Genomic DNA, 27,103 nt, shown 5'->3' with positions numbered 1-27,103 from the left:
ACACTTTATTTTCAGATAAATAAATACAACAAATCACACAAATAACAATTGTTTCTATATACAAAATATTTGGCATACAAATGTTGGAAAACGTACACTATGATTTATGATTGCACGTCACTATTTATTAACAAATGTTTAAATGCGTAACTGTAAACGCGCGTATTATATCATGATCAGAAACGCCTAGTGTAAGACACCTCAGTTACGCGAAGTAATAATGAAAAAGTGTTAATATCAAGATTATCACAGAAGGGTCATGGATGGCGGGTTTGTAAAAAACGCGAGAAAGGTATATCTCGAGGTATGTTCTGTGTGTCGGATAACTATGATGCTTTATCAGCCTACAACTCTGGCAAGATTTTAGTCATTCTCCACTTTACATCCTCTACCTTTCCAGGAGGTTTTGTACCTTTATATTTACTTAGTTGCTTAAAGAGAACCTAGTCTTAAGTACTTTCTTTAAAACGCAGTCATTAATTTCAAGTTATCCTCTGACTCTGGGATGATGGAATAAATATGTACAAAATAGTCGTTAGTCTGTAACTTAGTACATTGAGACACTACCAAATAAAAAAGTATTATATTCTACCTACAGGCGCAAACTCGACGATACGAGGTGTACGCCTGGCTGTCTTTGCTGTCGACAAAAATGTATGAGGACGATTTTTATAAAATGGAGCAAGTAAAGCTTGCTGAACTGTCTTTTAAATGAAATACTTTGTCAATTGATGACCGCTGAAACCGCCCAAGACATTATATCAGCAATAACTAATGTCAATTGGTATCAACGATTGTTCACACACACGGCATTGTATAGATTTTCGGCAGAAATAAGAAGGAAACAATTCAACAGATGCTCTGTACTTCGGTATTGTGGGCATAGCACGCAGGTCCTCGACCGAACCGGATTTCCACGACGGGAGCAGAGGGGGTAAAACAGAGAGTGCAGTTATAGCGGTAAAGACTTTACGTGTCAGATAAGTAAGTTCCTGCTTAAGTTCAGCTGTGGACTATGTTAAAAGGCATTCGTCAGTGGGTCAAAAAATGTAGATTTGACTTTGAACATGTAGAGAGTCCCTATCTCTGGAGAAAATTGAGATAACTGTAGTAGTATCTTTGGTTATTTTAGTTGTATAGACATTACGCCTGTTTTTGTTTCTACCGGAGGCATTCTCAGAGGCTATAAAGAATTTATTAGTTGATTTTCACACTCAAACAACCCCGGTAAGCCGAACTGTTTATGCGTAGCCACGTAGTGATTGGACCTTGATGTCATCTGGCTTTGCCACAAATTGCGGAGTCTAGCGGATGTGTTTTAAGGAGCTTGTGCTGCGAAAAAGTTGGTGCAGTTTGCTGTATTTAGCACTCACGATCACAACTTGTGTAATTTAAGTCCTTGAGTTGTAGAATCAACTCTCAAAATCTTCATAGCCTCTGAGGATGTCTCCAGCATTAGGAGAGGAAAAATTAGGCACAGAAAAGTGTCTTAGACCACGGCCTAATGTTCATTCACCTATAATAAACAAGGATGTAAACACCGACCTACATTAAACTGTAGTAGTGTAACTGTTGCTGTCTTTAAGTGCACACAGGCCTCAGCGTCGACTGAACGCTTCGAGAGTAGTGGAAATTTCCGAGGAAATGACAAGTTAGTCATCCTCAGAAGCCAATTCAGGTTCAATTTTTTCGGAGCCAGAATTGTTTGATCAGATCCGCGCCTTTCTCGGCCACCATGATGACTGGTGCGTTGGTATTTCCATTGACCATGGACGGCATGATGGAAGCGTCAATGACCCGCAAGCCCTGAATGCCGTAGACTCGCAACTGGGGGTCCACGACAGCCCCGGGGTCCCACGCGGGGCCCATCTTGCAAGTGCCGATCGGGTGGTAGATGGTCACCGAGTAGTGGCGTATCAGGCACTCCCAGTAGGCGTCGGTGAATCGTGGCACGGACTCGCAGCCGGGCGTCGGGATCTCGTGCAGGCGGCTGTTGAAGCGGCGGAAGGCACGCGTCCTGGACAGCGCGACTCCGATCTTGACCCCCTCGACGAGCACCTTGATGTCTTGCGGGTCGGTGAAGTAGTTGGGGTAGATAAGCGGGTAGTCGAACGGGTTGCGGCTGCGCAGTTTGATGACGCCTCGGCTGCGTGGCCGCAGCAGCACGGGGATCACGCTCCACGCGTCCTTGTTGTCGATCGGCCGGAAGACGCGCTCGTAGAAGCGGTCCGTGATCCCGTGCGCCCGCCAGATCTGCCGGCCACCGTCCGAGTTGGTCGACCCCGACACGAAGTGGAACTCGATGTCGGGCCAGTCGATGGACGCGTTGGCGTACTTGCTGTTGACGAAGGCGAGGCCCTCGACGCCGCCCAGCACGGTGAGCGGGCCGTCACCGAAGATGGCGTACTGCAGCACCGACGGCAGGTTCTCGTAGCGGCTCTGCACCATCGAGACTGGCTTGTCTATGAGAAACGTCAGTCCGCCCAGGCCGATGTGGTCCTGCATGTTCTCGCCCACCTGTACAGAGAAACATCGTGAGTGTGTTAGGATAACTCCTATTGTATCTACATCTACACTATCTAATCAAAAGTGCCCGGACACCCAAATCTGATGTTGAATTGATCTCTAGATGTCACGAGAGGAGGACCCGCCAGATTAAAGAAGGCGGGGAATATTATGTTGTCAGTAGCGAAGCAATAACAGCTGAGTTGGTGGGTCAGGAGAGCTCAATAGCTTCGAATGTAAATTCTAGGAACTAGTCATTGGATGCCACCTGGGTAAGACACACCTCAAGGACAATTCAGTTCTTCTAAAGTTGGCCATGTCGCTACTGGTCATATGACTGTGAAGTGGAAATGCGAAGGAACAGCTACAGCTAAATCATGCTATCAGGCTTCATGCACTGATAGCCAGGGACCTTAGAGCATTGCAGAGGGTAGTAAAAAGTCACTTGAAATTGGCTGGAGGAGTCACTCGTGAGTTCCAAAGTGATAACAGCAGCCCAGCTAGCACAATAACTGTGAGTAGCAAGTTAAAAAGATTGGGATACAATGTTCAAGCAGCTCCTCATACAATTGGCGGTTGTGGTCTCGGTGTAAAGAGCGAGGCAGGTGCGTAGTGGAGAACTTGGAAGCGAGAGATCTGGAGTGATTAACCACGCTACATCCTATGGAAATCCCATTGAAGAGTTTTAATTTGGCGAATGCCTGGTGAACGTTACCTGCCGTAATGTGTAGAGCTGACAGTAAAGTACAGAGGAGGTGGTGTTACAGAACGTGGGTGTTTTTCGGTATTTTTTAGGGTGCGATCCACTTATTGCACTCAAGAAAACGCTAAATGCGGAAGGATATGAACACATTTTACATAACTGAGTACTGTGAACAGTTGAGTAACTGAATGGAGTCGGTGATGATGACGATGTTTGGATTATGGGGCGCTCAACTGCGCGGTTATCAGCGCTCGTACGAAGTCCCAATTTTTTTCACACCAATATTTTACACAGTCCAATCGAGCCACTGTCACAAAGGATGAATTTGATGATGAAATGATGAGGACAACACAAACACTCAGTCCCTAGGCAGAGAAAATCCCCAACCCGTCCGGGAATCGAACCCGGGACCATATGGAGTCGATGACAGTATCAGCACCACAATGCACCCTCTCATGAATCAGTTTCTGTGGGCGATGGTCTGTGGACAATAAGACTCCTGAAATGGACTGACCTGCCAAGAGTTGCGAACTGAACTCAGTGGAGCACCTTTGCGATGAGCATTAGATGTCCGGATACTTCTGAGCAGACGATGGATGGATGGATGGATGGATTTAAAATTTTAGAGCGCTAAACAGCCTGCTCATCAGCGTCCTTTCAGAAGATCCTGGCAATGGTGAAGGATGAATACTCATTTGAAAACGGATAACGAAGGAGTTTTACGATAGCAACAACAATAGAAAAATCATACACAAGTTCCGGTAGATGTAATCATATCGTTGTCAAATGTTAAAATAAGTGTGAAACGCAGTAAAAGGGCTGGTTGATCGCGGAACTATAAAGATGACAAGACCACTAGAAAACACGTTATAACCCCCGTCAAGTTAAACAATTGTGAGGCCATCATCTTGTCATCGCCTAGAATGGAGGGTAAATTCTGCTTAGAATACAAGGCACTGAACGTTAAAACACGGTGCATGGCTGCAAACGCTACATTCCAGTGGGTTGCTAATAATCCATTGCATTCAGTTCTCTTCGGAATGTTCGCTGAGATGAGATGCACCAGCATTCGCTGACAACAGCAATCCCTGACTAGTCATTGACAAGGCGTGACAATGGTCTCTGATCCCCCATAGGATCTTTTTACCGTCACCGTTCTTACGAAATGTTGCATGTCTTCCATCTTCCGCTGACTTGTGCTTTTTTTTTATCCTCGTAACCGTTCCACCTACTGTTGTTGTTGTTGTTGTTGTGGTCTTCAGTCCTGAGACTGGTTTGATGCAGCTCTCCATGCTACTCTATCCGGTGCAAGCTTCTTCATCTCCCAGTACGTACTGCAGCCTACATCCTTCTGAATCTGCGTAGTGTACTCATCATCTCTTGGTATCCCTCTACGATTTTTACCCTCCATGCTGCCCTCCAATACTAAATTGGTGATCCCTTGATGCCTCAGAACATGTCCTACCAGAAGGGAAAGCAGAAAGGTGGAAGGAGAATATAGAGGATCTATACAAGGGCGATGTAACTGAGAGCAATGTTATAGAAATGGAAGAGGATGTAGGTGAAGATGACATGGGAGATATGATACTGAGTGAAGAGTTTGATAGAGCACTGAAAGACCTAAGCCGAAACAAGGCCCCGGGAGTAGACAACATTCCATTAGAACTACTGACAGCCTTGGGATAGCCAGTCCTGACAAAACTCTACCATATGGTGAGCAAAATGTATGAGACAGGCGAAATACCCTCAGACTTCAAGAAGAATATAATAATTCAAATCCCAAAGAAAGCATGCGTTGACAGATGTGAAAATTACCGAACTATCAGTTTAATATGTCACGGCTGCAAAATACTAACGCGAATTCTTTACAGACGAATGGAACATTTCGAAAGCTAGAAACTATTTATCGTCCACGTTTCACTTCCATACATGGCTACACTCCATACAAATACTTTCAGAAACGACTTCCTGACACTTAAATCTATACTCGATGTTAACAAATTTCTCTTCTTGAGAAACGCTTTCCTTGCCATTGCCAGTCTACATTTTATATCCTCTCTACTTTGACCATCATCAGTTATTTTGCTCCCCAAATAGCAAAACTCATCTACTACTTTAAGTGTCTCATTTCCTACTGTAATCCCCTCAGCATCACCTTACTTCATTTGATTACATTCCATTATCCTCATTTCAAGACAACGTCCATTCCGTTCAACTGCTCTTCCAAGTCCTTTGCTGTCTCTGACAGAATTACAGTGTCAACGGCGAACCTCAAAGTTTTTATTTCTTCTCCATGGATTTTAATACCTACTCCGAATTTTTCTTTTGTTTCCTTTACTGCTTGCTCAATATACAGATTGAACAACATCGGGAATAGGCTACAACCCTGTTTCACCCCCTTCCCAACCACTTCTTCCCTTTCATGTCCCTCGACTCTTATAACTGCCATCTGGTTTCTGTACAAATTGTAAATAGCCTTTCGCTCCCTGTATTTTACCCCTGCCACCTTTACAATTTGAAAGAGAGTATTCCAGTCAACATTGTCAAAAGCTTTCTCTAAGTCTACAAATGCTAGAAACGTAGGTTTGCCTTTTCTTAATCTAGCTTCTAAAATAAGTCGTAGGATCAGTATTGCCTTACGTGTTCCCATATTTCTACGGAATCCGAACTGATCTTCCCCGAGGTCGGCTTCTACCAGTTTTTCCATATCTTGCATAATTTCAGTATACTATTCTTTGTCTTGGATATCGTGCCAGACGTTCCATTAACCAGGCCGTTCTTCTGATAAGGGTCTTCCATAGACCTATATTCTCTGCAGTACGTCATCTATCCATTTAATTTTTTTCTTCCGTAGAGCCGCGTTTCGCCGGCCGGTGTGGCCGAGCGGTTCTAGGCGCTTCAGTCTGGAACCGCGCGACCGCAAAGGTTTCCAGTTTCTTCTCCTCCGGAATTCCAGTGGGCCACGCCTCACTTCGATGCAGTGCTGTGCTCCAAATGTACACTTTCAGGAATTTGTTCCTCAGTTCCATATCAGTATCCGAAATCAGCAGAGCCCTTTTACTGAAAAATGCTTCCTTCGCCTTTTATTTATTCTTCATAACTACAGCCTACAATCTGAATATCTAAAATAGGCCATATAAATCAAATTTCCTTGGATAATAATAAATTTATATATTAACCATTTATTTCTGATTCTTAATTTTTTAAATGCTACAACTACTTCTATTGCTTCAAAACTACAATAAAACCCCGAAAAAGCTACCCAGCTACTAATACTCTTCTGTGATTGTTCATTTATTTTAGTGTATTTAACCTGTGAATGGTTTTCCTGCTACTGGATCCACCCTCATACTACCCCGGTCAACAATGATTGTCTGCTGGCTTCCTTGGGCGTCCGGCAGCCCGTCAGCAGTATTTCCACCATAACAAGCTATTCCAGCAATCACTGTCAAGTCTTAAAGCGCACACTTCCGTGACCACTTGCACTAACGCAATGTAGATTCTTGAGAGACTATTTCATTCGGTGGTCGCCGACCTCAGCGGTCTTTTTTACATCTGCAGAGTATGTTGTCTAGCCGGAATGGCAACATGCTGACGTGTCTTCCTGTATGCTGTGGCTGCAATATCGTCCAAGACGTGTCAGGTCGACTCGCTGTTTTGGGGTCCAGCATCCTTAATGCCTGACGGCCACAAACCGCTGCATCTTCGTAGATTCGTAGACCACGCAGTCCCACAAAGTGTGTTCTGGTGTGGCCACACTGCCGCAGGCGCATTTATCATTAACTGTCTTTTGATTTTGTATAGATACGTAGTATGTGGGCCATGGTCAGTTAGGTAACGTATCAATTCACTCGACGGGTTAAGAAATCTCATTTTTAGTCCCTCCTTGATTTTAGGGAGAAATTCGTATGCTTTCTACCTTTGCCTGAGGTGTCACATTCATTTTGCCACAGTTTTAATGTACATAACCTTCATTAACTTTTTCGAACTGGCCCCTTTTCCAAGCATCCTTTGCGCTTTCATCTGACTGCCTTTCTTTAACCAGTAAAATGTCCGCCCCGAAGCCGAATGGACAGCGTGACGGACTGCCGTCCTAAGGGGCCCGGGTTCGATTCCCGGCTGGGTCGGGGACTTTCTCCGCTCAGGAACTGGGTGTTGTGTTGTCCTCATCATCATTTCATCCCCATCCGGCGCGCTGGTCGCTCTGCGGCGTCGAATGTTATAAGACTTGCACCAAGGCGGCCGGACCTGCCCCGAAGGGGCTTCCCGGCCAATGACGCCAAACGCTCATTTCCATTTTACCAGTAAAATGCTTCCCTTTCCGTAATTTCCAAGTGCAGTGGGCATATTTGTAGAGTTACTAATAAATTCTCATTCGGGGTAGTGCAGTGGGCGCCCGTTAATCTTCTACATCTACAGAAGAACGACTGTCTGAAAGCCTCCGTGCGCGCTCTAATCTCTCTGATTTTACATTCGTGATCTCCTCGGGAGGTATAAGTAGGGGGAAGCAATATATTCGATACCTCATCCAGAAACGCACCCTCTCGAAACCTGGCGAGCAAGCTACACCGCGATGCAGAGCGCCTCTCTTGCAGAGTCTGCCACTTGAGTTTGTTAAACATCTCCGTAACGCTATCACGGTTACCAAATAATCCTGTGACGAAACGCGCCGCTCTTCTTTGGATCTTCTCTATCTCCTCCGTCAACCCGATCTGATACGGATCCCACACTGATGAGCAATACTCAAATATAGGTCGAACGAGTGTTTTATTTATTTATTTATTTATTGTTCCGTGGGACCACATTTAGGAGAAGTCTCCATGGTCATGGAACGAGTCAATACATGAAATTATAACACGATTGTAGAAACAGATAAAATGAAATATAAGAAACATATTCAGGCGACAAGTCGTTAGTTTAAATAAAGAAAATCAAGAATGTAACACTGGAATTTGCTTAATTTTTTAGCTCTTCCAGGAGCTCCTCGACAGAATAGAAGGAGTGAGCCATGAGGAAACTCTTCAGTTTAGATTTAAAAGTGTTTGGGCTACTGCTAAGATTTTTGAGTTCTTGTGGTAGCTTATTGAAAATGGATGCAGCAGAATACTGCACTCCTTTCTGCACAAGAGTCAAGGAAGTGCATTCCACATGCAGATTTGATTTCTGCCTAGTATTAACTGAGTGAAAGCTGCTAACTCTTGGGAATAAGCTAATATTGCTAACAAACGACATTAAAGAAAATACATACTGTGAGGGCAATGTTAAAATTCCCAGACTATTGAATAGGGGTCGACAAGAGGTTTTCGAACTTACACCATACATAGCTCGAACAGCCCGTTTTTGAGCCAAAAATACCCTTTTTGAATCAGAAGAATTACCCCAAAAAATAATACCATATGACATAAGCGTATGAAAATATGCGAAGTATACTACTTTTCGTGTTGAAATGTCAATTATTTCAGATACTGTTCTAATGGTAAATAAAGCGGCATTTAGTTTCTGAACAAGATCCTGAACATGAGCTTTCCACATCAGCTTACTATCTATCCATACGCCTAGGAACTTGAATTGTTCCGTCTCGCTTATAACATGCCCATTCTGTCTGATTAAAATGTCAGTTCTTGTTGAATTGTGGGTTAGAAACTGTAAAAACTGAGTCTTACTGTGATTTAGCATCAAATTATTTTCCACAAGCCACGAACTTATATCATGAACTACATTATTTGATAATGTTTCAATATTACACACAAGATCCTTCACTACCAAGGTGGTGTCATCAGCAAACAGAAATATTTTTGAATCACCTGTAATACTAGAAGGCATATCATTTACATAAATAAGAAACAGCAGTGGCCCCAGCACCGACCCTTGGGGAACGCCCCATTTAACAGTGCCCCATTGGGACTGAACATCATTACCACTCTCAATATTGCGGAGGATTACCTTCTGCTTTCTGTTCTTAAAGTAGGAGGCGAAGCAATTGTAAGCTACTCCCCTTACTCCATAATGTTCCAACTTCTGCAGTAATATTTTGTGGTCAACACAGTCAAAAGCCTTCGTTAAATCAAAGAAAACACCTAACGTTCGCAACCTTTTATTTAATCCGTCCAAAACCTCACAGAGAAAAGAGACTATAGCATTTTCAGTTGTTAAGCCATTTCTAAAACCAAACTGTACATTTGACAGCAAATTATGTGAATTTAAATGCTGCAGTAATCTTGTATATACAACCCTCTCGATAACTTTAGCAAACACCGATGGCATAGAAATAGGTCTATAATTGTCAACATTATCCCTGTCTCCCTTTTTATAAAGTGGCTTCACTACCGAGTACTTTAATCGGTCAGGAAACCGACCACTCCTAAAGGAAAAGTTACAGATATGGCTAAGTACTGAGCTAACATAAGTGGAACAATACTTCAGTATTCTGCTAGATACCCCGTCATATCCATGAGAGTTCTTGGTCTTTAGAGATTTAATTATTAACTCAATCTCCCTCTTGTCAGTATCATGGAGGAGCATTTCAGGTAACAGTCTCGGAACACTTTTTTCTAAGAGCGCTATATGATTTCCTGTTGGGACTAGGTTTCTATTTAGTTCACCTGCTATATTCAGAAAGTGATTATTAAGTACTGTACATATATGCGACTTATCAGTAACACGGACATCCCCACTACGCACTGATTCTATATTCTCGATCTGTCTCTGCAGACCAGCCACTTCCTTTACGACTGACCATATGGTTTTAATTTTATCCTGAGACTTAGCTATTCTATCTGCATACCACATACTTTTTGCCTTCCTAATAACTTTTTTAAGCACCTTACAATACTGTTTGCAATGGGCTGCTGCATTTAGATTTTGACTGTTTCTAACGTTTTGATATAATTGCCACTTTGTTCTACAAGATATTCTTATCCCTTTAGTCAGCCACCCAGGCTGCCTGTTCGTGCTAGTACCCTGTTTTGAACGTTCTAACGGAAAGCAACTTTCAAAGAGCACGAGAAAAGTCTTGAGGAAAGCATTATATTTATCGTCTACTGTATCAGCACTATAAACATCTTGCCACTCTTGTTCCTTGATAAGGTTTACAAAAGTCTGTACAGCAACTGGATCAGCTTTCCTAAAAAGTTGGTAACTATATTTAACATGTGTTGCAGCACAAAAATCTTTTAGACTTAAAATTTGTGCATCATGATCTGAAAGGCCATTCACCTTTTTGCTAACAGAATGCCCTTCTAATAATGACGAATGAACAAAAATATTGTCTATGGTTGTTCTACTGTTCCCTTGCACTCTCGTTGGAAAGAATACGGTTTGCATAAGATTATATGAATTAAGGAGGTCTACCAGCATCCTTTTCCTTGCACAATCACTTATACAATTAATATTGAAGTCACCACATATAACTAACTTTTTGTATTTCCTATAAAGCGAACCAAGAACCTCCTCTAGCTTTAGCAAAAATGTTGTGAAATCGGAGTCTGGGGATCTATAAATAACAACAGTAAGAAGTTTAGCTCCACTAAATTTAACCACACCTGCACAACATTCAAACACCTTTTCAGTGCAGTACTTTGTAAGCCACCTCCTTTGTTGATGGACTACATTTTCTAAGGACTCTCCCAATGAATCTCAACCTGGTACCCGCCTTACCAACAATTAATTTTATATGATCATTCCACTTCAAATCGTTCCGCACGCATACTCCCAGATATTTTACAGAAGTAACTGCTACCAGTGTTTGTTTCGCTATCATATAATCATACAATAAAGGATCCTTCTTTCTATGTATTCGCAATACATTACATTTGTCTATGTTAAGGGTCAGTTGCCACTCCCTGCACCAAGTGCCTATCCGCTGCAGATCTTCCTGCATTTCGCTACAATTTTCTGATGTTGCAACTTCTCTGTATACTACACCATCATCCGCGAAAAGCCGCATGGGACTTCCGACACTATCTGATAGGTCATTTATATATATTGTGAAAAGCAATGGTCCCATAACACTCCCCTGTGGCACACCAGAGGTTACTTTAACGTCTGTAGACGTCTCTCCATTGATAACAACATGCTGTGTTCTGTTTGCTAAAAACTCTTCAATCCAGCCACACAGCTGGTCTGATATTCCGTAGGCTCTTACTTTGTTTATCAGGCGACAGTGCGGAACTGTATCGAACGCCTTCCGGAAGTCAAGAAAAATAGCATCTACCTGTGAGCCTGTATCTAATATTTTCTGGGTCTCATGAACAAATAAAGCGAGTTGGGTCTCACACGATCGCTGTTTCCGGAATCCATGTTGATTCCTACATAGTAGATTCTGGGTTTCCAAAAACGACATGATACTCGAGCAAAAAAGATGTTCTAAAATTCTACAACAGATCGACGTCAGAGATATAGGTCTATAGTTTTGCGCATCTGCTCGACGACCCTTCTTGAAGACTGGGACTACATGTGCTCTTTTCCAAACATTTGGAACCTTCCGTTCCTCTAGAGACTTGCGGTACACGGCTGTTAGAAGGGGGGCAAGTTCTTTCGCGTACTCTGTGTAGAATCGATTTGGTATCCCGTCAGGTCCAGTGGACTTTCCTCTGTTGAGTGATTCCAGTTGCTTTTCTATTCCTTGGACACTTTTCTCACGCTAGTGTCATTATTTTATTGCCAGTTAGTTATATGTTCCACAGATCATTTGAACGGTTATTTTATCCAAATGATGTGGAATGAATCAGTTAACAGAATATGTATATGTATGGTAAGAGTTAATAGCACTCCTCGTTAAACTCTTTTCACTAATGAGGCTCGCTTCACCAGCTGTAATCTATGAACTCAAACATTCGCACCGTATGCTACGACTGATGCTAAAATGGACTGGTAGTATGATCTGATTCTTTTCAAGTGGTGCGTCCTTCGCCTGTACCAACCAACTTCTATCCAGCAATCCTGTATAATTTTCCTTCAGCAACGAATGGCAGAACTTGATAGAGCAAGGTGAGATTGTGCATGAACATCAGCTTGTTGTAAGAAGCAATGCCCCCTTGAACGTAAGTTTTTAGATTACGAAATCCACAACTACCATTGGAATACTCATCTTTTTGATGTCGTCGTTACTGTCCGGAGGTAAAACATTTACAATCACAACTCCCTCTACCTTTTGCACCCTTTTTCGATTAATAAAATTAATATCCCGCTTTTAACAATATTATCGACTTAAGTAATCATTCGACATCAAAAGGTAGCTGCCTCTCCATTTTTGTCTTACAACAACATATATTACTTCGTAGCAGGGTAAAGAGGTTGTTTCAAAAGGCACTCTAAACCACCCTACTGTAGAACTTCTGCTTCAGACTCATCAGCTTGTCCTCTTACTAAAAACTATGGTAATAATGACAGTGATGCCAATTACAGAAGCTACACCAGTTAATGCTTCTACAACTAATCAATACAGAGCAGTAGCAAAGAAACTTAGGTAGTGTGATGAATGTTGTATACGTTGTATCAAAAAGAATCATCCGAGTTGGCATGTCTATATACATATATAATGAATTTTGTTTTTCAATGAACGAGAAACTCAAAAAGTATTTTTTATACCTTTTTGTGGGTGTTCAGTATATGGTTCAAATGGCTCTGAGCACTATTGGACTTAACTTCTGAGGTCATCAATCCCCTAGAACTTAGAACTACTTAAACCTAACTAACCTAAGGACATCACACACATCCATGCACGAGGCAGGATTCGAACCTGCGACAGTATCGGTCGCGCGGTTCCAGACTGTAGCGCCTAGAACCGCTCGGCCACCCCGGCCGGCCGGTGTTGAGTATACTCCCCTCGATGTCAGCGGTATATGTCACCGCAGTATTCAGATTGTTCCAACACTGCAGCGAACATGTCTTGAGTTACAGCTTCCACCTGCTGTTATGCCATGTCTCAGTTCATTCATTGTTATTGGCAACGAAGGCACATAAACAGAGTCTTTTTTAAACCACCGCAGGAAATAATCATATACAGTCAGGTCCAGTGACATCGGAGGCCAGTAATGTAAGGCTGAATCATTTGGTTCAGTGCGACCGATACATCGTTCACTAATCCCTTGATTTAAGCATTTCCGCACTTCCAGATGCCAGTGTGGCGGTGCCCCATATAAAACTTGAGAGTTTGCTCTTTCCAACAGTACGCTGGCCACGCACATTTCTCAAATAACATAATAGTTATGATTCTTTTTGATACACCCTGTAACTCTTTAGGACTCATAAACTGTGGAGTTTGCGGAGCGGGTGAAAGGAAAAAACGGCAGAGATGATGAACAGGGTGACACTGCGTTGAATGATGGACTGCATATTTGCGGCTGTGTATAGCTACGGGATGAGAGTATGATGAAGAGTATAAAAGTCATTGATAGGTGTTTCTCAATATATCACTTTTCTCACGCTAGTGTCATTATTTTATTGCCAGTTAGTTATATGTTCCACAGATCATTTGAACGGTTATTTTATCCAAATGATGTGGAATGAATCAGTTAACAGAATATGTATATGTATGGTAAGAGTTAACATTAATGAACATATAATTTTTTAGTCCTATTCACGACTCTACATTTACAAAACCACATTTTTCCTTCCTTTTTACAGAATTCCAGTTTTAAATACAAATTCGTCTATAGAGTATAAGCAGTTGTGTAAGAGAAATGATTTTAGGTTAGATACAAAACTTGCATTTCTATCTGTCAGACATTGTATGTTATTGTACAAATGGTCAAACACTGTTGTTGCTGCATACTGAAATTCTTCCTGAACCACTGTCAGCCTTAATAATATGTACTAAAAGTCAGACGGCATGGACATCACTGTTCTTCTCAAATTGCGATTTATGATGAATTTCACTGGAGAATGTTTGATTGTGATGTATGATTGTGATGATGCGGTTAAAATGCCAAACTCACTGAAGAGGTACGTACAAGACGACTACTGCTGAACACCTCATATTATTCCTATGCATCAGTATTTTCTTTTTAAGTGACGAATCAACCCAGAAAATTATTCCATAAGAGAGCAAATACGGAAAGTTTGTCAGGAAGTTGATTCGTTTGAATTCCAAGGCTAGCAATTATATGAAGAGCAGAAGTAGCTGAACTTAAATGGTTTGAACAGCGCAATAATACGGTTCTTCCAGCTCATGTTAGCACCAGTATGTACACCAGAGAACTTCTATCATTCTACCCTATTTACTGAGTACTGTTGCTGTGCTACATCAATTGTTGTTATGAATATTCGTTGCATGAAACTGAATACAGTGTGTTTTCTCAAAATTTAGGGAGAGTTCATTTTCGGAGTACCGTTTAATTATTCTTTGAGAAGCACCAACAACAATCTCTTCTGTTGCTTTTTAATGAAATTTATTGTAACGCTAGTAACGGATGGATAAAGTACCAACGTACTTGATTAATGTTAAGTAAAAGTACATTCACATATATGCAGGTTGTCCCAATAGAAATCTTAAGTAGTCAGACATATGACAGGAACGATTATTGCAAGCAAAAAAGTCCCGCATACATGGGCTCTAAAACACAAAACTTGAGAGCTATGGGTACTTCCTCATCTTCAGTATTGTGAAAAAAATCTTTTCCACTGCACGCTATTTGCTTTCCATATTTTGAGAGGAGTAATATGGGACATAAGAAGGAAAAATTGTCTTTTAAACATGATCTCTAAAGTGCTTGCCTTAAGAGCCATGAACACTTGATCAATAGAATAGACGTTTCACAGTAGCGAAGATCAATAAGTTATCATAACTCGTAAGGTATTCACTTCAGAGCCAACGTTTACCGTACTTGTTTGCTTCGAATGGTCGTTCCTGTCATATCCCTGAATATTGACCATTCTTTCTGGGACTTGCTGTATATACGACGTAGAATCCAAAATTTTCGGGACTTGTGCTGCCATCTGTAAAGTAGGAGTAGTAGATCTTTGCACCGCTAAGTGGCGAGAGCTGCATATCTGATGAATCAGTGTGCGGAGTGGTATTCAGCTAGGAGCACGTGTTGCATGTCCACAGTGATTTCCGTAATACTTTGTGTTTGGTGTGTGGCGATTTTATGATGGATCTGTGAACAGAACAGCACGTGCGTATCGAATTCGTCAGACCGTATCTGATGACCCAACCTTTTTGTCACGGTTTATCACCGGCGACGAGAGCTGGATTTACGGTTATGACCCAGAGACAAAGCAACAGTTGTCCCAGTGGAAGAGCCCAGGCTCTCCAAGACCCAAAAAGGCGAGACAGGTGAAGAGAAAAGTGAAGAGCATGATCATCGTTTTCTTTGATACCAAGGGAATTGTGCACAAAGAATTCGTCCCACCCAACCAAACAGTGAATTCCGTGTACTACTGTGACGTTTTGCGACGGCTCTGTGAAAACGTGCGGCGACGACGGCCCGAACTTTGGCGTCAAGGGAACTGGCTGCTGCATCACGACAACGCGCCTTGTCACACGTCCTTGCTCACCGGGACCTTTTTGGCAAAAAAAAAAAAACAGCATGGCGACTGTACCCCACCCACCGTACTAGCCAGATTTGGCACCTTGCGACTTCACGCTATTCCCAAAACTGAAACTCAAGTTGAAAGGCCGTCGGTTCGACACTCTAGAGAGGATTCAAGAAGCATCACTGGTGGTGATAAACACCCTCAAAGAACAGGACTGCCAGAAAACGTTTGACCAGTGGCAGAAGCGCTGGGACTGGTGTGTTCGTGCGGACAGGAACTACTTCGAGGATGATGGTGACCATTAGCCCAAAGGTAAGGTTTTCAACAGATGGCAGTATCAGTCCCGAAAATTTTGGATAGCACCTCGTACAAAGTGTCTTTCATAAGAGTCCTCAGGCACATTTTCTCTGGTTTTTCTGGCAGATATTTGCCATTTCGATTTTTAAATGTGTAGATAGAGCGGGCCAAAACCAAACAAATGCTGGAGAAAACAAATGCTGCCTATCATATGTTTTTTGGAAAGCCCTGCGTGAACGGAAAGCGTCGGTTTGTTTCCAGTTACAATCAAAATTAGTTTCGATAGATCTGTCCCAAATTATTCTAGTGCAATGTTCGTTTAGCGGTATGTATTAACAGAAACAGTACTACACGAAGGATACCCAGTAACCCAGCAGCGACTAAACAGCGCTGCTGTATTTAGGTAGTAGTCAGCGTGGGCCTGGGCGGAGAGAGACGGGAAACCAAGATATGGCGAACAAAGGTTTTACTGTCCGTTAATACACATGTCTAAACCGAAAATCCCACTAGACTAATTTGAGACCGGTCTGTCGAATGGACACGTAAAACTCCGCTTTAAAAAATATTTCTTTTTTAGCGTAAAAAAGCCATCGCTTTCCGCTGCGCTGGACGTTGCATGAAACACGTGACGAGCAGTATTTGTTTGGACTGACACCAGCTACACATTCCAAGAACGAAAATCCAACTATCAGCTGAAACACCAGGTAAACTGCACCTGATGACTTTTTGGAGAGACCCAGTATCTGGAGTAGAAGTGGACCGAAAATTAAACCTTTTGGGACTCTGATCTCTTCTTACCAGTCACTAAAAAGTTCTCCCCTTGCAACTTTGAATTATGCAGCAAAACTTTTTGCCGTCGAAACTTCCTGGCAGATTGAAGCTGTGTGCCGCAGCGAGAATCGAACTCGGAACCTTTGCTTTTCGCCGGCAAGTGCTCTACCAACTGACCTACCCAATCACGACTTACGCCCCGTCCTCACAGCTTTACTTCTGCCAGTACCTCGCAGGAGAGCTTCTGTAGTGTGGAAGGTAGGAGACGAGATACTGGCAGAAGTACAGCTGTGAGGAGAGGCCGTGAGTCGTGCTTCGGTAGCTCAGATGGGGAGAGCACTTGCCCGCGAAAGGCAAAAGTCCCGAGTTCGAATCTCGCTGCGGCACACAGTTTTAATCCGCCAGGAAGTTTCATATCAGCGCACACTCCGCTGCAGAGTGAATATCTCATTCTTTTTGCCTTCTGTTTCCTAAGTATGATTCAAATCAGTTCTGTTGTAAATCCATCAACTCCAGAAACCAAAAGGTTTTTTTTTTTTTTTTTTTTTTTTTTTTTTTTTTTTTTTTTTTTTAACAGAGTAACATGATCTACGCAACCAAACTCCTCGCAAAGATCGCCAGAAGTATTAACTGCCGTTAATTTATTATTTAAAGTTTTTAATATTTGGCGAAGGAATATATAAATAGCATTCTCAGTTGAGTGAACCTTCTAGAACCAAACTGCGATGTGCTAAGTAAGTTGTTTCTACGAGAAGCGTTCAAAAAGTAATGCAAAACATTTCCTTTTCTCAGCAAAATTCGGCTGAAGAAGTGTGGAATTTGTTGTGGGAGATCGTGGAATATTCCTTCCTGATCTCCTACAGTTTCATGAAGTTCCGATAGGTGTCGGTGCTTTACGTAGCTTTCAAAATGGCCTCTGTAACGGACGTGCGTTCGAAACAGAGAGCTGTCATTTTCTTTTGGCAGAAAATCAGAAAAGGCAGGTATTCATAGGCGCTTGCAGGATGTCTACGGAGTCCTGGCAGTTAACAAACGTACGATGAGTCATTGGGCGAGACGCCTGTCGTCGTCGCAAAACGAGGTCGCGCAAACCTGTCTGATTTCCCGCGCACCGGCCGGACGAGCACAGCTGTGACACCTGGAATATTGAACCTGTGGACACTCTCATTCGAAATGGTCGGCACATCGCGATCTAATATCTCGCTGCACAACTGGACATCTCTGTTTGGTAGTGCTGACTCACTCGCCTACCAGTTGGGGTACTCAGAGGTATGTGTTCCTCGCCGTGTGACAAAAGACCATGAAGTGCAACGAAGGCCCGTCTCTGCGGAAATGCTTGCGTGTTGGGTGATCGTGACATTGTTTTGTCGAACATCGGCACAGGCGATAAAACATGGTTTCATCACTTCGAACCGGAAACAAAACGGCAGTCTATGGAGTGGTGCCAAATGACAGCTCCTCCGAAGAAAAAGCTGAAGGCCGGAATCTTAGCCGGTAAAAGTCATGGGGACTGAAGCAGTGCAACGATCAATTCTGAAGCGTATTGTGCTCTCCTCAGAAAACTGAAGAAATGACTTCAGCGTGTTAGTCGCCTCATAAATTCAAACGAATTCTGCTTCTCCATGACACCGCAAGGTCTGACACAGGTCGGCGCACCCGAGAGAAGCTCACAAAACTTCATTCCACTGTTTTTCCTCATCCAACCCTACAACCCGGATGCCGCGCCTTCCAACTTCCACCTGTTTGACCCAATGGAAGATGGACTCCTCGGTAAACTGTTCAAAATGATTCAAATGGCTCTGAGCACTATGGGACTTAACAACGGAGGTTATCAGTCCCCTAGACTTAGAACTAGTTAAACCTAACTAACCTAAGGACATCACACACATCCATGCCCGAGGCGGGATTAGTACCTGCGACCGTAGCAGCCGAACGGTTCCGCACTGAAGCGCCTAGAACCACTCGGTCACAGCGGCCGGCTTGGGAAACTGTACGTAGATCAAGGGGACGTTATTGATGCAGCAAGACGTTGGCTTCGACGTCGACCGGTAGTGTGGTACCATGCAATCATACAGGCCCTCGCAGCAAAGTCGTGAAGGCCGTCGCATTGAACGGAGGTTATGTTGAAAAATAGGGTTTTGTAGCCAAAAGAGAATAATATGGTATATTGGAACTTGACTAAAACCAGCCTGATTTCAGGAAGAAATGTCTCGCATTACTTAGAGAAGCCTCTCGTAATTTATACACTCAATCTCATAAACTAAGGATAATGCTGATACACGGTGAAAGAACGCTCTGGTGGGCGGTTTGCGGGTTTAAATCACCTCGGGCTATGACCATGCGGTGCATTTGACCTGCGGTCGTCGTACGGTGGCCCTGGCATCAGTCCACATAGGCAGAGGTGTGTTGGTGCATGTCTGAGTACGGTGCAGCGAGTAAGTGTACACACGTTTTCAGACGTGCTAATGGTGACTGTGTGTTGAAAATGGCTCAAAGAACACATATTGATGACGTTATGAGGGGCGACTGGAGGTTGGTCAAACACAGCAGGTCGTAGCACGGGCCCTCCGTGTGCCGCAAAGTGTGATCTCAAGATTATGGCAACGATTCCAGCAGACAGGAAACGTGTCCAGGCGCTACAATACGGGACATCCACAGTGTACAACACCACAAGAAGACCGATATCTCACCATCAGTGTCCGCAGAAGGCCACGGAGTACTGCAAGTAGCCTTGCTCGGGACCTTACTGCAACCACTGGAACAGTTGTCTCCAGACAAACAGTCTACGGACGACTGGACAAACATGGTTCATTCGCCTGGAGACCTGCAAGGTGCTTTCCACTGAGTCCTGGTCACAGGAGAGCCCGTAAAGCCTGGTGTCAAGAACACAGTGTTGTGGACTGGCAAGACAGCCAATTCACTAGGAGGAAGCCGAAAGGCACGCGTTTAAGCTCACGCAGGCTGGCGTGAGGTCTGGAACTCGACAAGGAAGCTATACTTTAGCAAAAAAGGTCGTAGCTTTTGGAATACTTAACTTTAATCCATAATTGGTGAACATCGCTCTTGACGGTACATGTTTTACAGCATCAATAGTAACTGGTAATGGCGCCTTGCTAGGTCGTAGCAAATGACGTAGCTGAAGGCTATGCTAACTATCGTCTCGGCAAATGAGAGCGTAATTTGTCAGTGAACCATTGCTAGCAAAGTCGGCTGTACAACTGGGGCGAGTGCTATGAAGACACTCTAGACCTGCCTTGTGGCGGCGCTCGGTCTGCAATCACTGATAGTGGTGACACGCGGGTCCGACGTATACTAACGGACTGTGGCCGATTTAAAGGCTACCACCTAGCAAGTGTGGTGTCTGGTGGTGACACCACACACAATACATGGTCATTGGAACAGTGATCCCTGGTTATGTTCACAGACGAGTCCAGGTATAGTCTGAACAGTGATTCTCGCTGGGGTTTCATCTGGCGTGAACCAGGAACCAGATACCAACCGCTTAATGTCCTTGAAAGGGACCTGTATGGAGGTCGTGGTTTGATGGTGTGGGGTGGGATTATGAATGGTGTACTTAAAACCCTGCATGTCTTGACAGAGGAACTGTAACAGGTCAGGTGTATCGGGACGTCATTTTGCACCAGTATGTCCGCCTTTCCAGGGGTGCAGTGGGTCCCACCTTCCATCTGATGGATGATAACGCACGGTCCCACCTAGCTCCCATCGGGGAGGAGTACCTTGAAACAGAAAATATCAGGCAAATGGAGTGGCCTGCCTGTTCACCAGACCTAAACTTCATCGAGCACGCCTGGGATGCTCTCGGTCGACGTATCGCTGCACATCTTCAAATCCCTACGACACTTTAGGAGCTTCCAAAAGGCACTGGTGCAAGAATCGCAGACTATACCCCAGCAGCTGGTCGACCACCTGATCCAGAGTATCCCAAGCCGTTGTGCGGCCTGTGTACGTGTGCATGGTGATCACATCCCATACTGATGTCGGGGTACATGCACAGGATACATGGTGTTTTGTAGCACATGTGTTTCGGGACGTTTTTCTCAACTTATCACCAATACCGTGTACTTACAGATCTGTGTCGTGTGTGTTCCCTATGTGCCTATGCTATTAGCGCCAGTTTTGCGTAGTGCCACGTTGTGTGCCACCACATTCTGCAATTATCCTTAATTTATGAGCGTGAGTTTATATGAGACTACGCTTGAGCAAGTTAATTTTTCCAGTATTCTGGAAAAGGGGGATAGTAAGGAAAGTGGGCGACAATAATGCTTAAGCCTTTCTTGTCATCCTTCTTATAAAGAGGTTTAACAACTGCATTTCTTCAACCGTCTGGAAAAATTCCATATGCTAGGGATGCTTTAGGAGTCACTAAGGACGTTAGAACAGCTTTACGGAATTACCGTTGCGCTGGCGACTGACCTGTAGGTCCTGCAGGACGGGGATGCCGTGCTCGCGGAGGTGCGCGGCCGGCCCCACGCCGGACAGCATCAGCAGCTGCGGAGAGCCGATGCTGCCCGCGGACAGCACCACCTCGCGCCGCGCCACCGCCGACCGCAGGCGCCGGCCCTCGCCGTCGCGCACGTACTGGATGCCCGTGGCGCGCTTCTTGCGCGGGTCGATCAGCACGCGCGTCACCTGCACACCAGGCCGTACACTCCACACGTGGTTCAGTCTCAGGCCCTCAACTCAAATGCGATTAGCTGGCGGCGCGAACCATTGCAATATCTGATCAAAAGTATCCAAACACCCACGAGGTGCATTCAAGTTCTAAGGCCTCCGATTTTTTTTCTAATTAACTACTCACCCGAAATCGATGAAAGTGGCGTTACTTCTCGACGTAATCGCCCTGCAGACGTACACATTTTTCACAACGCTGACGCCATGATTCCATGGCGGCGGCGAAGGCTTCTTTAGGAGTCTGTTTTGACCACTGGAAAATCGCTGAGGCAATAGCAGCACGGCTGGTGAATGTGCGGCCACAGAGAGTGTCTTTCATTGTTGGAAAAAGCCAAAAGTCACTAGGAGCCAGGTCAGGTGAGTAGGGAGCATGAGGGATCACTTCAAAGTTGTTATCACGAAGAAACTGTTGCGTAACGTTAGCTCGATGTGCGGGTGCGTTGTCTTGGTGAAACAGCACACGCGCAGCCCTTCCCGGACGTTTTTGTTGCAGTGCAGGAAGGAATTTGTTCTTCAAAACATTTTCGTAGAATGCACCTGTTACCGTAGTGCCCTTTGGAACGCAATGGGTAAGGATTACGCCCTCGCTGTCCCAGAACATGGACACCATCATTTTTTTAGCACTGGCGGTTACCCAAAATTTTTTTGGTGGCGGTGAGTCTGTGTGCTTCTATTGAGCTGACTGGAGCTTTGTTTCTGGATTGAAAAATGGCATCCACGTCTCATCCATTGTCACAACCGACGAAAAGAAAGTCCCATTCGTGCTGTCGTTGCGCATCAACATTGCTCGGCAACGTGCCACACGGGCAGCCCTGTGGTCGTCCGTCAGCATTCATGGCACCCACCTGGATGACACTTTTCGCATTTTCAGGTCGTCATGCAGGATTGTGTGCACAGAACCCACAGAAATGCCAACTCTGGAGGCGATCTGTTCAACAGTCATTCGGCGATCCCCCAAAACAATTCTCTCCACTTTCTCGATCATGTCGTCAAACCGGCTTGTGCGAGCCCGAGGTTGTTTCGGTTTGTTGTCACACGATGTTCTGCCTTCATTAAACTGTCGCACCCACGAACGCACTTTCGACACATCCATAACTCCATCACCACATGTCTCCTTCAACTATCGATGAATTTCAATTGGTTTCACACCACACAAATTCAGAAAACGAATGATTGCTTGCTGTTCAAGTAAGGAAAACGTTGCCATTTTAAGCATTTAAAACTGTTCTCATTCTCGCCGCTGGCGGTAAAATTCCATCTGCCGTATGGTGCTGTCATCTCTGGGACGTATTGACAATGAACGCGGCCTCATTTTAAAACAATGCGCATCTTTCTATCTCTTTCCAGTCCGGAGAAAATAAAATCGGAGGCCTTAGAACTTGAATGCACCTCGTATTAGTTGACATATGACCCTTCGCCTATATGTCGGCTTAAACTCTGCTGGGAATCTTTTCAATGAGTGTGGAAGAATAGCAGCCCAGGGGGTACCATTACGCCCCATTGTCAGCAACATCAGGGCAGCTACATATTTGTTGGCCAAATACCTGACGGGAATATTAAGTCCTTATGTGGGTAAATACCCTCATCACATCCGTAATTCCGTGGATTTTGTTAAACGCCTTGACAGCTTCAGGTTGGACGAGTCAGATATCATGGTGAGTTTCGACGTCGTTTCCTTGTTTACGAGGGTACCCCTGCGAGAGTCAATGGTTCAAATGGTTCAAATGGCTCTGAGCACTATGGGACTTAACTACTGAGGTCATCAGTCCCCTAGAACTTAGAACTACTTAAACCTAACTAACCTAAGGATATCACACACATCCATGCCCGAGGCAGGATTCGAACCTGCGACCGTAGCAGTCACGCGGTTCTAAACTGACGCGCTTAGAACTGCACGGCCACACCGGCCAGCTGCGAGAGTCACTGGAATTGATTAGTCAGAAGTTTGGCGAGAAGACCACTGAACTTTTAGGCATGTCTTGACTTCCACGTATTTTATTTTTAATGGAGAATACTACGAACAAACGGAGGGAGTCGCCATGTGTAGCCCACTCTCACCGGTGGTAGCGAATTTGTACATGGAGAACTTCGAGGAGGAAGCCCTGTCGTCATCCGAATGGAAACCTACTTGCTTTTTCCGTTACGTGGACGACACGTTCGTCATCTGGCCACATGGTATGGACAAACTCCTTGACTTCCTTACACATCTAAACTCCATACACCCCAACATCAAATTCACTATGGAGACTGAAACGGAGGGTAAATTACCTTTCCTTCACGTCTTGGCCAAGAGAAGGGCTGACGGCACCCTAGGTCATGGGGTGTATCGGAAGACAACGCACACTGATCTGTATTTGCACGCAGACAGCTGCCACCACCCTTCACAGAGGAGTGGGGTACTTAAAACTCTAGTACATAGGGCGCGCACCATCTCTGACGCAGAGAGTCTACCCCAGGAATTGGAACATCTGAGAACTGTATTTCGAAAAAATGGGTACTCAGAGTGGCAGATTCAACGTGCTCTCCGCCCAACCACTACAGCACAACCTGTAGAGATGGATGAAATCACGAGGGAGGAGGTAGGCACTGCGTTTATTCCATGTACAGGCGCACTCTCGGGGAAAATCGCCCGCATTTTGAAGAAACACCGGGTCGGAACTGTGTTTTGTCCTCCGAATAAAACACGTGCACTGGTGGGGAGCACCAAAGATGACCTCGGTTTGAGGAAGGCCGGCGTGTACCAGATTCCATGTCAATGTGGCAAGTCGTATATTGATCAGACGATGCGTACTGTCGAGGATCGATGCCGTGAACACCAGAGGCACACTCGACTGATGTATCTGAGCAAGTCGGCGGTTGTTGAACACTGTTTGTCGGAAAATCACGCTATGGAGTATGAACGCACGAGTATTCTGGTACAGACGTCGAGATACTGGGACAGCGTTGTTAGAGAGGCCATCGAAATTCGCACCAATTACGACCTCATAAACCGTGACTGTGGCTATAATCTTAGCAAGGGTTGGAAACCAGCGATCGGGTTAATCAAGAGTAAATCGAGGAAACGTATAGTTGTGACGACCACGGCGGACAGAGCCATCACACCGATGTCATCTCAGACGCCGTCGCAATCTGTTCCACCGCGCGACCGTGGCGCGGGGCGCGGACGGTGGAGGGAGAGCGCCGCGGGCGGAGGGTATTTAAATCCGCCGCCGCCGCGACCGAACCCAGTTCCCCCTGAGCAGCCATAGCGTACGGATCTCCGTGCCGGCACGTTCACAACAGCTCAGTCCGTCAGTTCACCTGATGATGGCTACATGTATGATCGCCGAAATATTGTGCCCGTTGGACCCTGTAGACCGACAGTACACCCGTGGATATTTTGCTTATCAAATACGCCGGGAGAAACTCAAGAATTACAGCAGCCCATTGTTCAAAATGTCTGTGTGTGTGAACTCCTAAGGAACCAAACTGCTGAGGTCATTGGTCCCTAGCTAACACACTACTTAAACTAACTTAACGCTAAGGACAACACTTCACGCGATGCTGAAGGCACTGGAGCAGATGAATCGTGTTTGGGGCAGTCGATTTCTCCTCTGCTCCGATTCTCTTAGTGCCTTACAATCATTGCAGAATCTGTGCCCAGCTGAGGATATGGTCCAGCTGATATATCACCAACTGTACTTGCTCCAACGGCGGGGTAAGGAGGTGTCCTTCTGCTGGGTGCCTGGTCATGTAGGTGTATGGGGCAATGAACAGGCCGATCGGGCTGCCAAGGAGGCCTGCAGAGAGCAGGATGTGGTCCAGTCTCCTATTCCCTTGCAGTCTGTCATTTCTGCGCTCCACAAGAAGTGCATGGAGTTGTGGGAGGTGACGGCCAATAAATTGCGGTTGCTGAAGTCAACAACTCGGCCACGGCGTTCCTCCTGCCGATTGCTCAGGTTGGAGGAAGTGACCCTCACGCGTCTTCGGACTGGGCACTGTCCTCTCACACATAGCTTTCTATTACGGCGGGAGGATCCCCCGTTTTGTGATGCTTGTGGTGTGCATATCTCTGTCTGGCACATTTTAACAGACTGCATTTTATACCGTGATGCAAGGGCAGAAGCACAAGTTGATGGGGATCTGCCCTGTGTTTTAGCTAATGATGAGACGTGATGTCTAGGGTTTTAAAGTTTTGTGATGTGTCTGGACCCTGGCCTAAACTTTTAGGCTGGAGGTTTTAGGGTATTGCAAAGTGGCTGGCTCCTCCCTTTTTTTCCTTGCGGTCAGCCAGCCACTTCCATCTGCTACATTGTTTTAGCTCCCTCTACCGCTTTCTTCTTGTGTTGTCCATGTTTTACTGCTGACGGCATGCTTCGTCCCACTTTCGGTGTGGGTAGGCACATATTTTTCCAACCTTGTTACCTGTGTTTTACGTTCTGTTTTATCTTACTGTTCTGAGTATTTTCTTGACACCCGTCTCAATCTGTTAATGAGCGGGCGCTGAAGACCGTCGTGCGCCCATACAGCCCTCTCCACCACCACCACCACCACTCACACCCATGCTCGAGCGAGCACTCGAATCTCCGGCAAGAGAGCCCATTGTTCCTCTTAGCCAAAAGCAGAGAAGGTTGGATGCTGGGATGTCGATTGAAGTCGACGTTCTAACTCATCCCAAAGAGTTCTCCTGGTGTCAGATAGGTACTCTGGAGAGGCCACTCTATTTCAAGACTGTTACTGTCCATGTCGTGTCTGTTCTTTTGGACATGACCGAAAGAACACATGCCACATATATAGAGGGTTCCAGAAAACTATAGACATTATTTGGAACACAATGACATATTGTTGCAGTTTTGTGCGGTAGCGTAGTCTATTGTTTTCTTAATAGCTCATGGTGCGCGTTTTCCACCAGCTGCACTGCAGCAATGAATGAAGTAAGATTGTCATTTGAGCAACGCAAGTGGTACTGGAAGTGGTAAAAGATGATGGAGATACAAAGTAGTGGCATAATGTGTACGGAAGTCAGCCAGCAACAAGTACAACAGTTAATGGTATTTGGAATAAACTTAAAACCGAAGATACACTTCAGGAGGTGCATAAGGAAAGGTCTGGCCGACCAAAAACATCAAGTCCAGCTTGCAGTGCAGCTTTGTTGCAATATTTTACTAAGTCACCTCAATTTATGAAGCAGAGTGCTCGTGAAAGTGGGGTAAGCCGATCAAAATGATTCTGAAGGCCGCAAAGTGGAAAGTGTACATTCCAAGATCGGTGCATGCTAAGATTGAGAACGACCAGGATCGAAGGATGGAGTACTGCGGGTGGTTTGAAGGCATACTTCAAGAGCATGAACAAGTTGCAGGGATGGTTATCTGGTCTGACGAGGTGCAATTCAAATTGAACGGTACTGCAAACTGCCAGAACTGCGTGGACAGGGCTCCTGAAAATCCTCACATTCACGTGGACAGACGCGTTAATCTGCCGGGTGTTAACGTGTTGTGTGGTCTGTCATCGCGCGGTTTGATTGGTCCATTCTTCTATCACAGTACAGTAACTGATGACGTGTATCTTCATACGCTGCAACTATCGATTTTACCTACCATCCCAGTAGTATTTGGAAATGAAAGATTTTACCGAGAACAAGATGGCGCTCCGCCTCAGTACCATAGAGATGTCAGAGCC

At 44.8% G+C, this 27,103-nt stretch overlaps 1 protein-coding gene across 1 annotated transcript in view; it reads right to left on the bottom strand.

Annotated features, from left to right (window-relative positions):
* Positions 1 to 1,680: 1,680 nt before the first annotated feature.
* The window catches only part of LOC124711355 (glucose dehydrogenase [FAD, quinone]-like), a 108,171-nt gene continuing 82,748 nt past the window's right edge, over positions 1,681 to 27,103 (bottom strand). Inside the window, exons 5-6 of the mRNA XM_047241391.1 lie at positions 21,188 to 21,403; positions 1,681 to 2,517 (exon numbers count right to left, since the gene is read on the bottom strand). Of these exons, the coding sequence (XP_047097347.1) occupies positions 1,681 to 2,517; positions 21,188 to 21,403 (1,053 nt within the window). The remainder of the gene's footprint in view (positions 2,518 to 21,187; positions 21,404 to 27,103) is intronic.

This window comes from Schistocerca piceifrons, chromosome 8, assembly GCF_021461385.2.
Source record: "Schistocerca piceifrons isolate TAMUIC-IGC-003096 chromosome 8, iqSchPice1.1, whole genome shotgun sequence".
Classification (NCBI taxonomy): domain Eukaryota; kingdom Metazoa; phylum Arthropoda; class Insecta; order Orthoptera; family Acrididae; genus Schistocerca; species Schistocerca piceifrons.
This window is presented reverse-complemented; position numbering and strand designations above follow the sequence as displayed.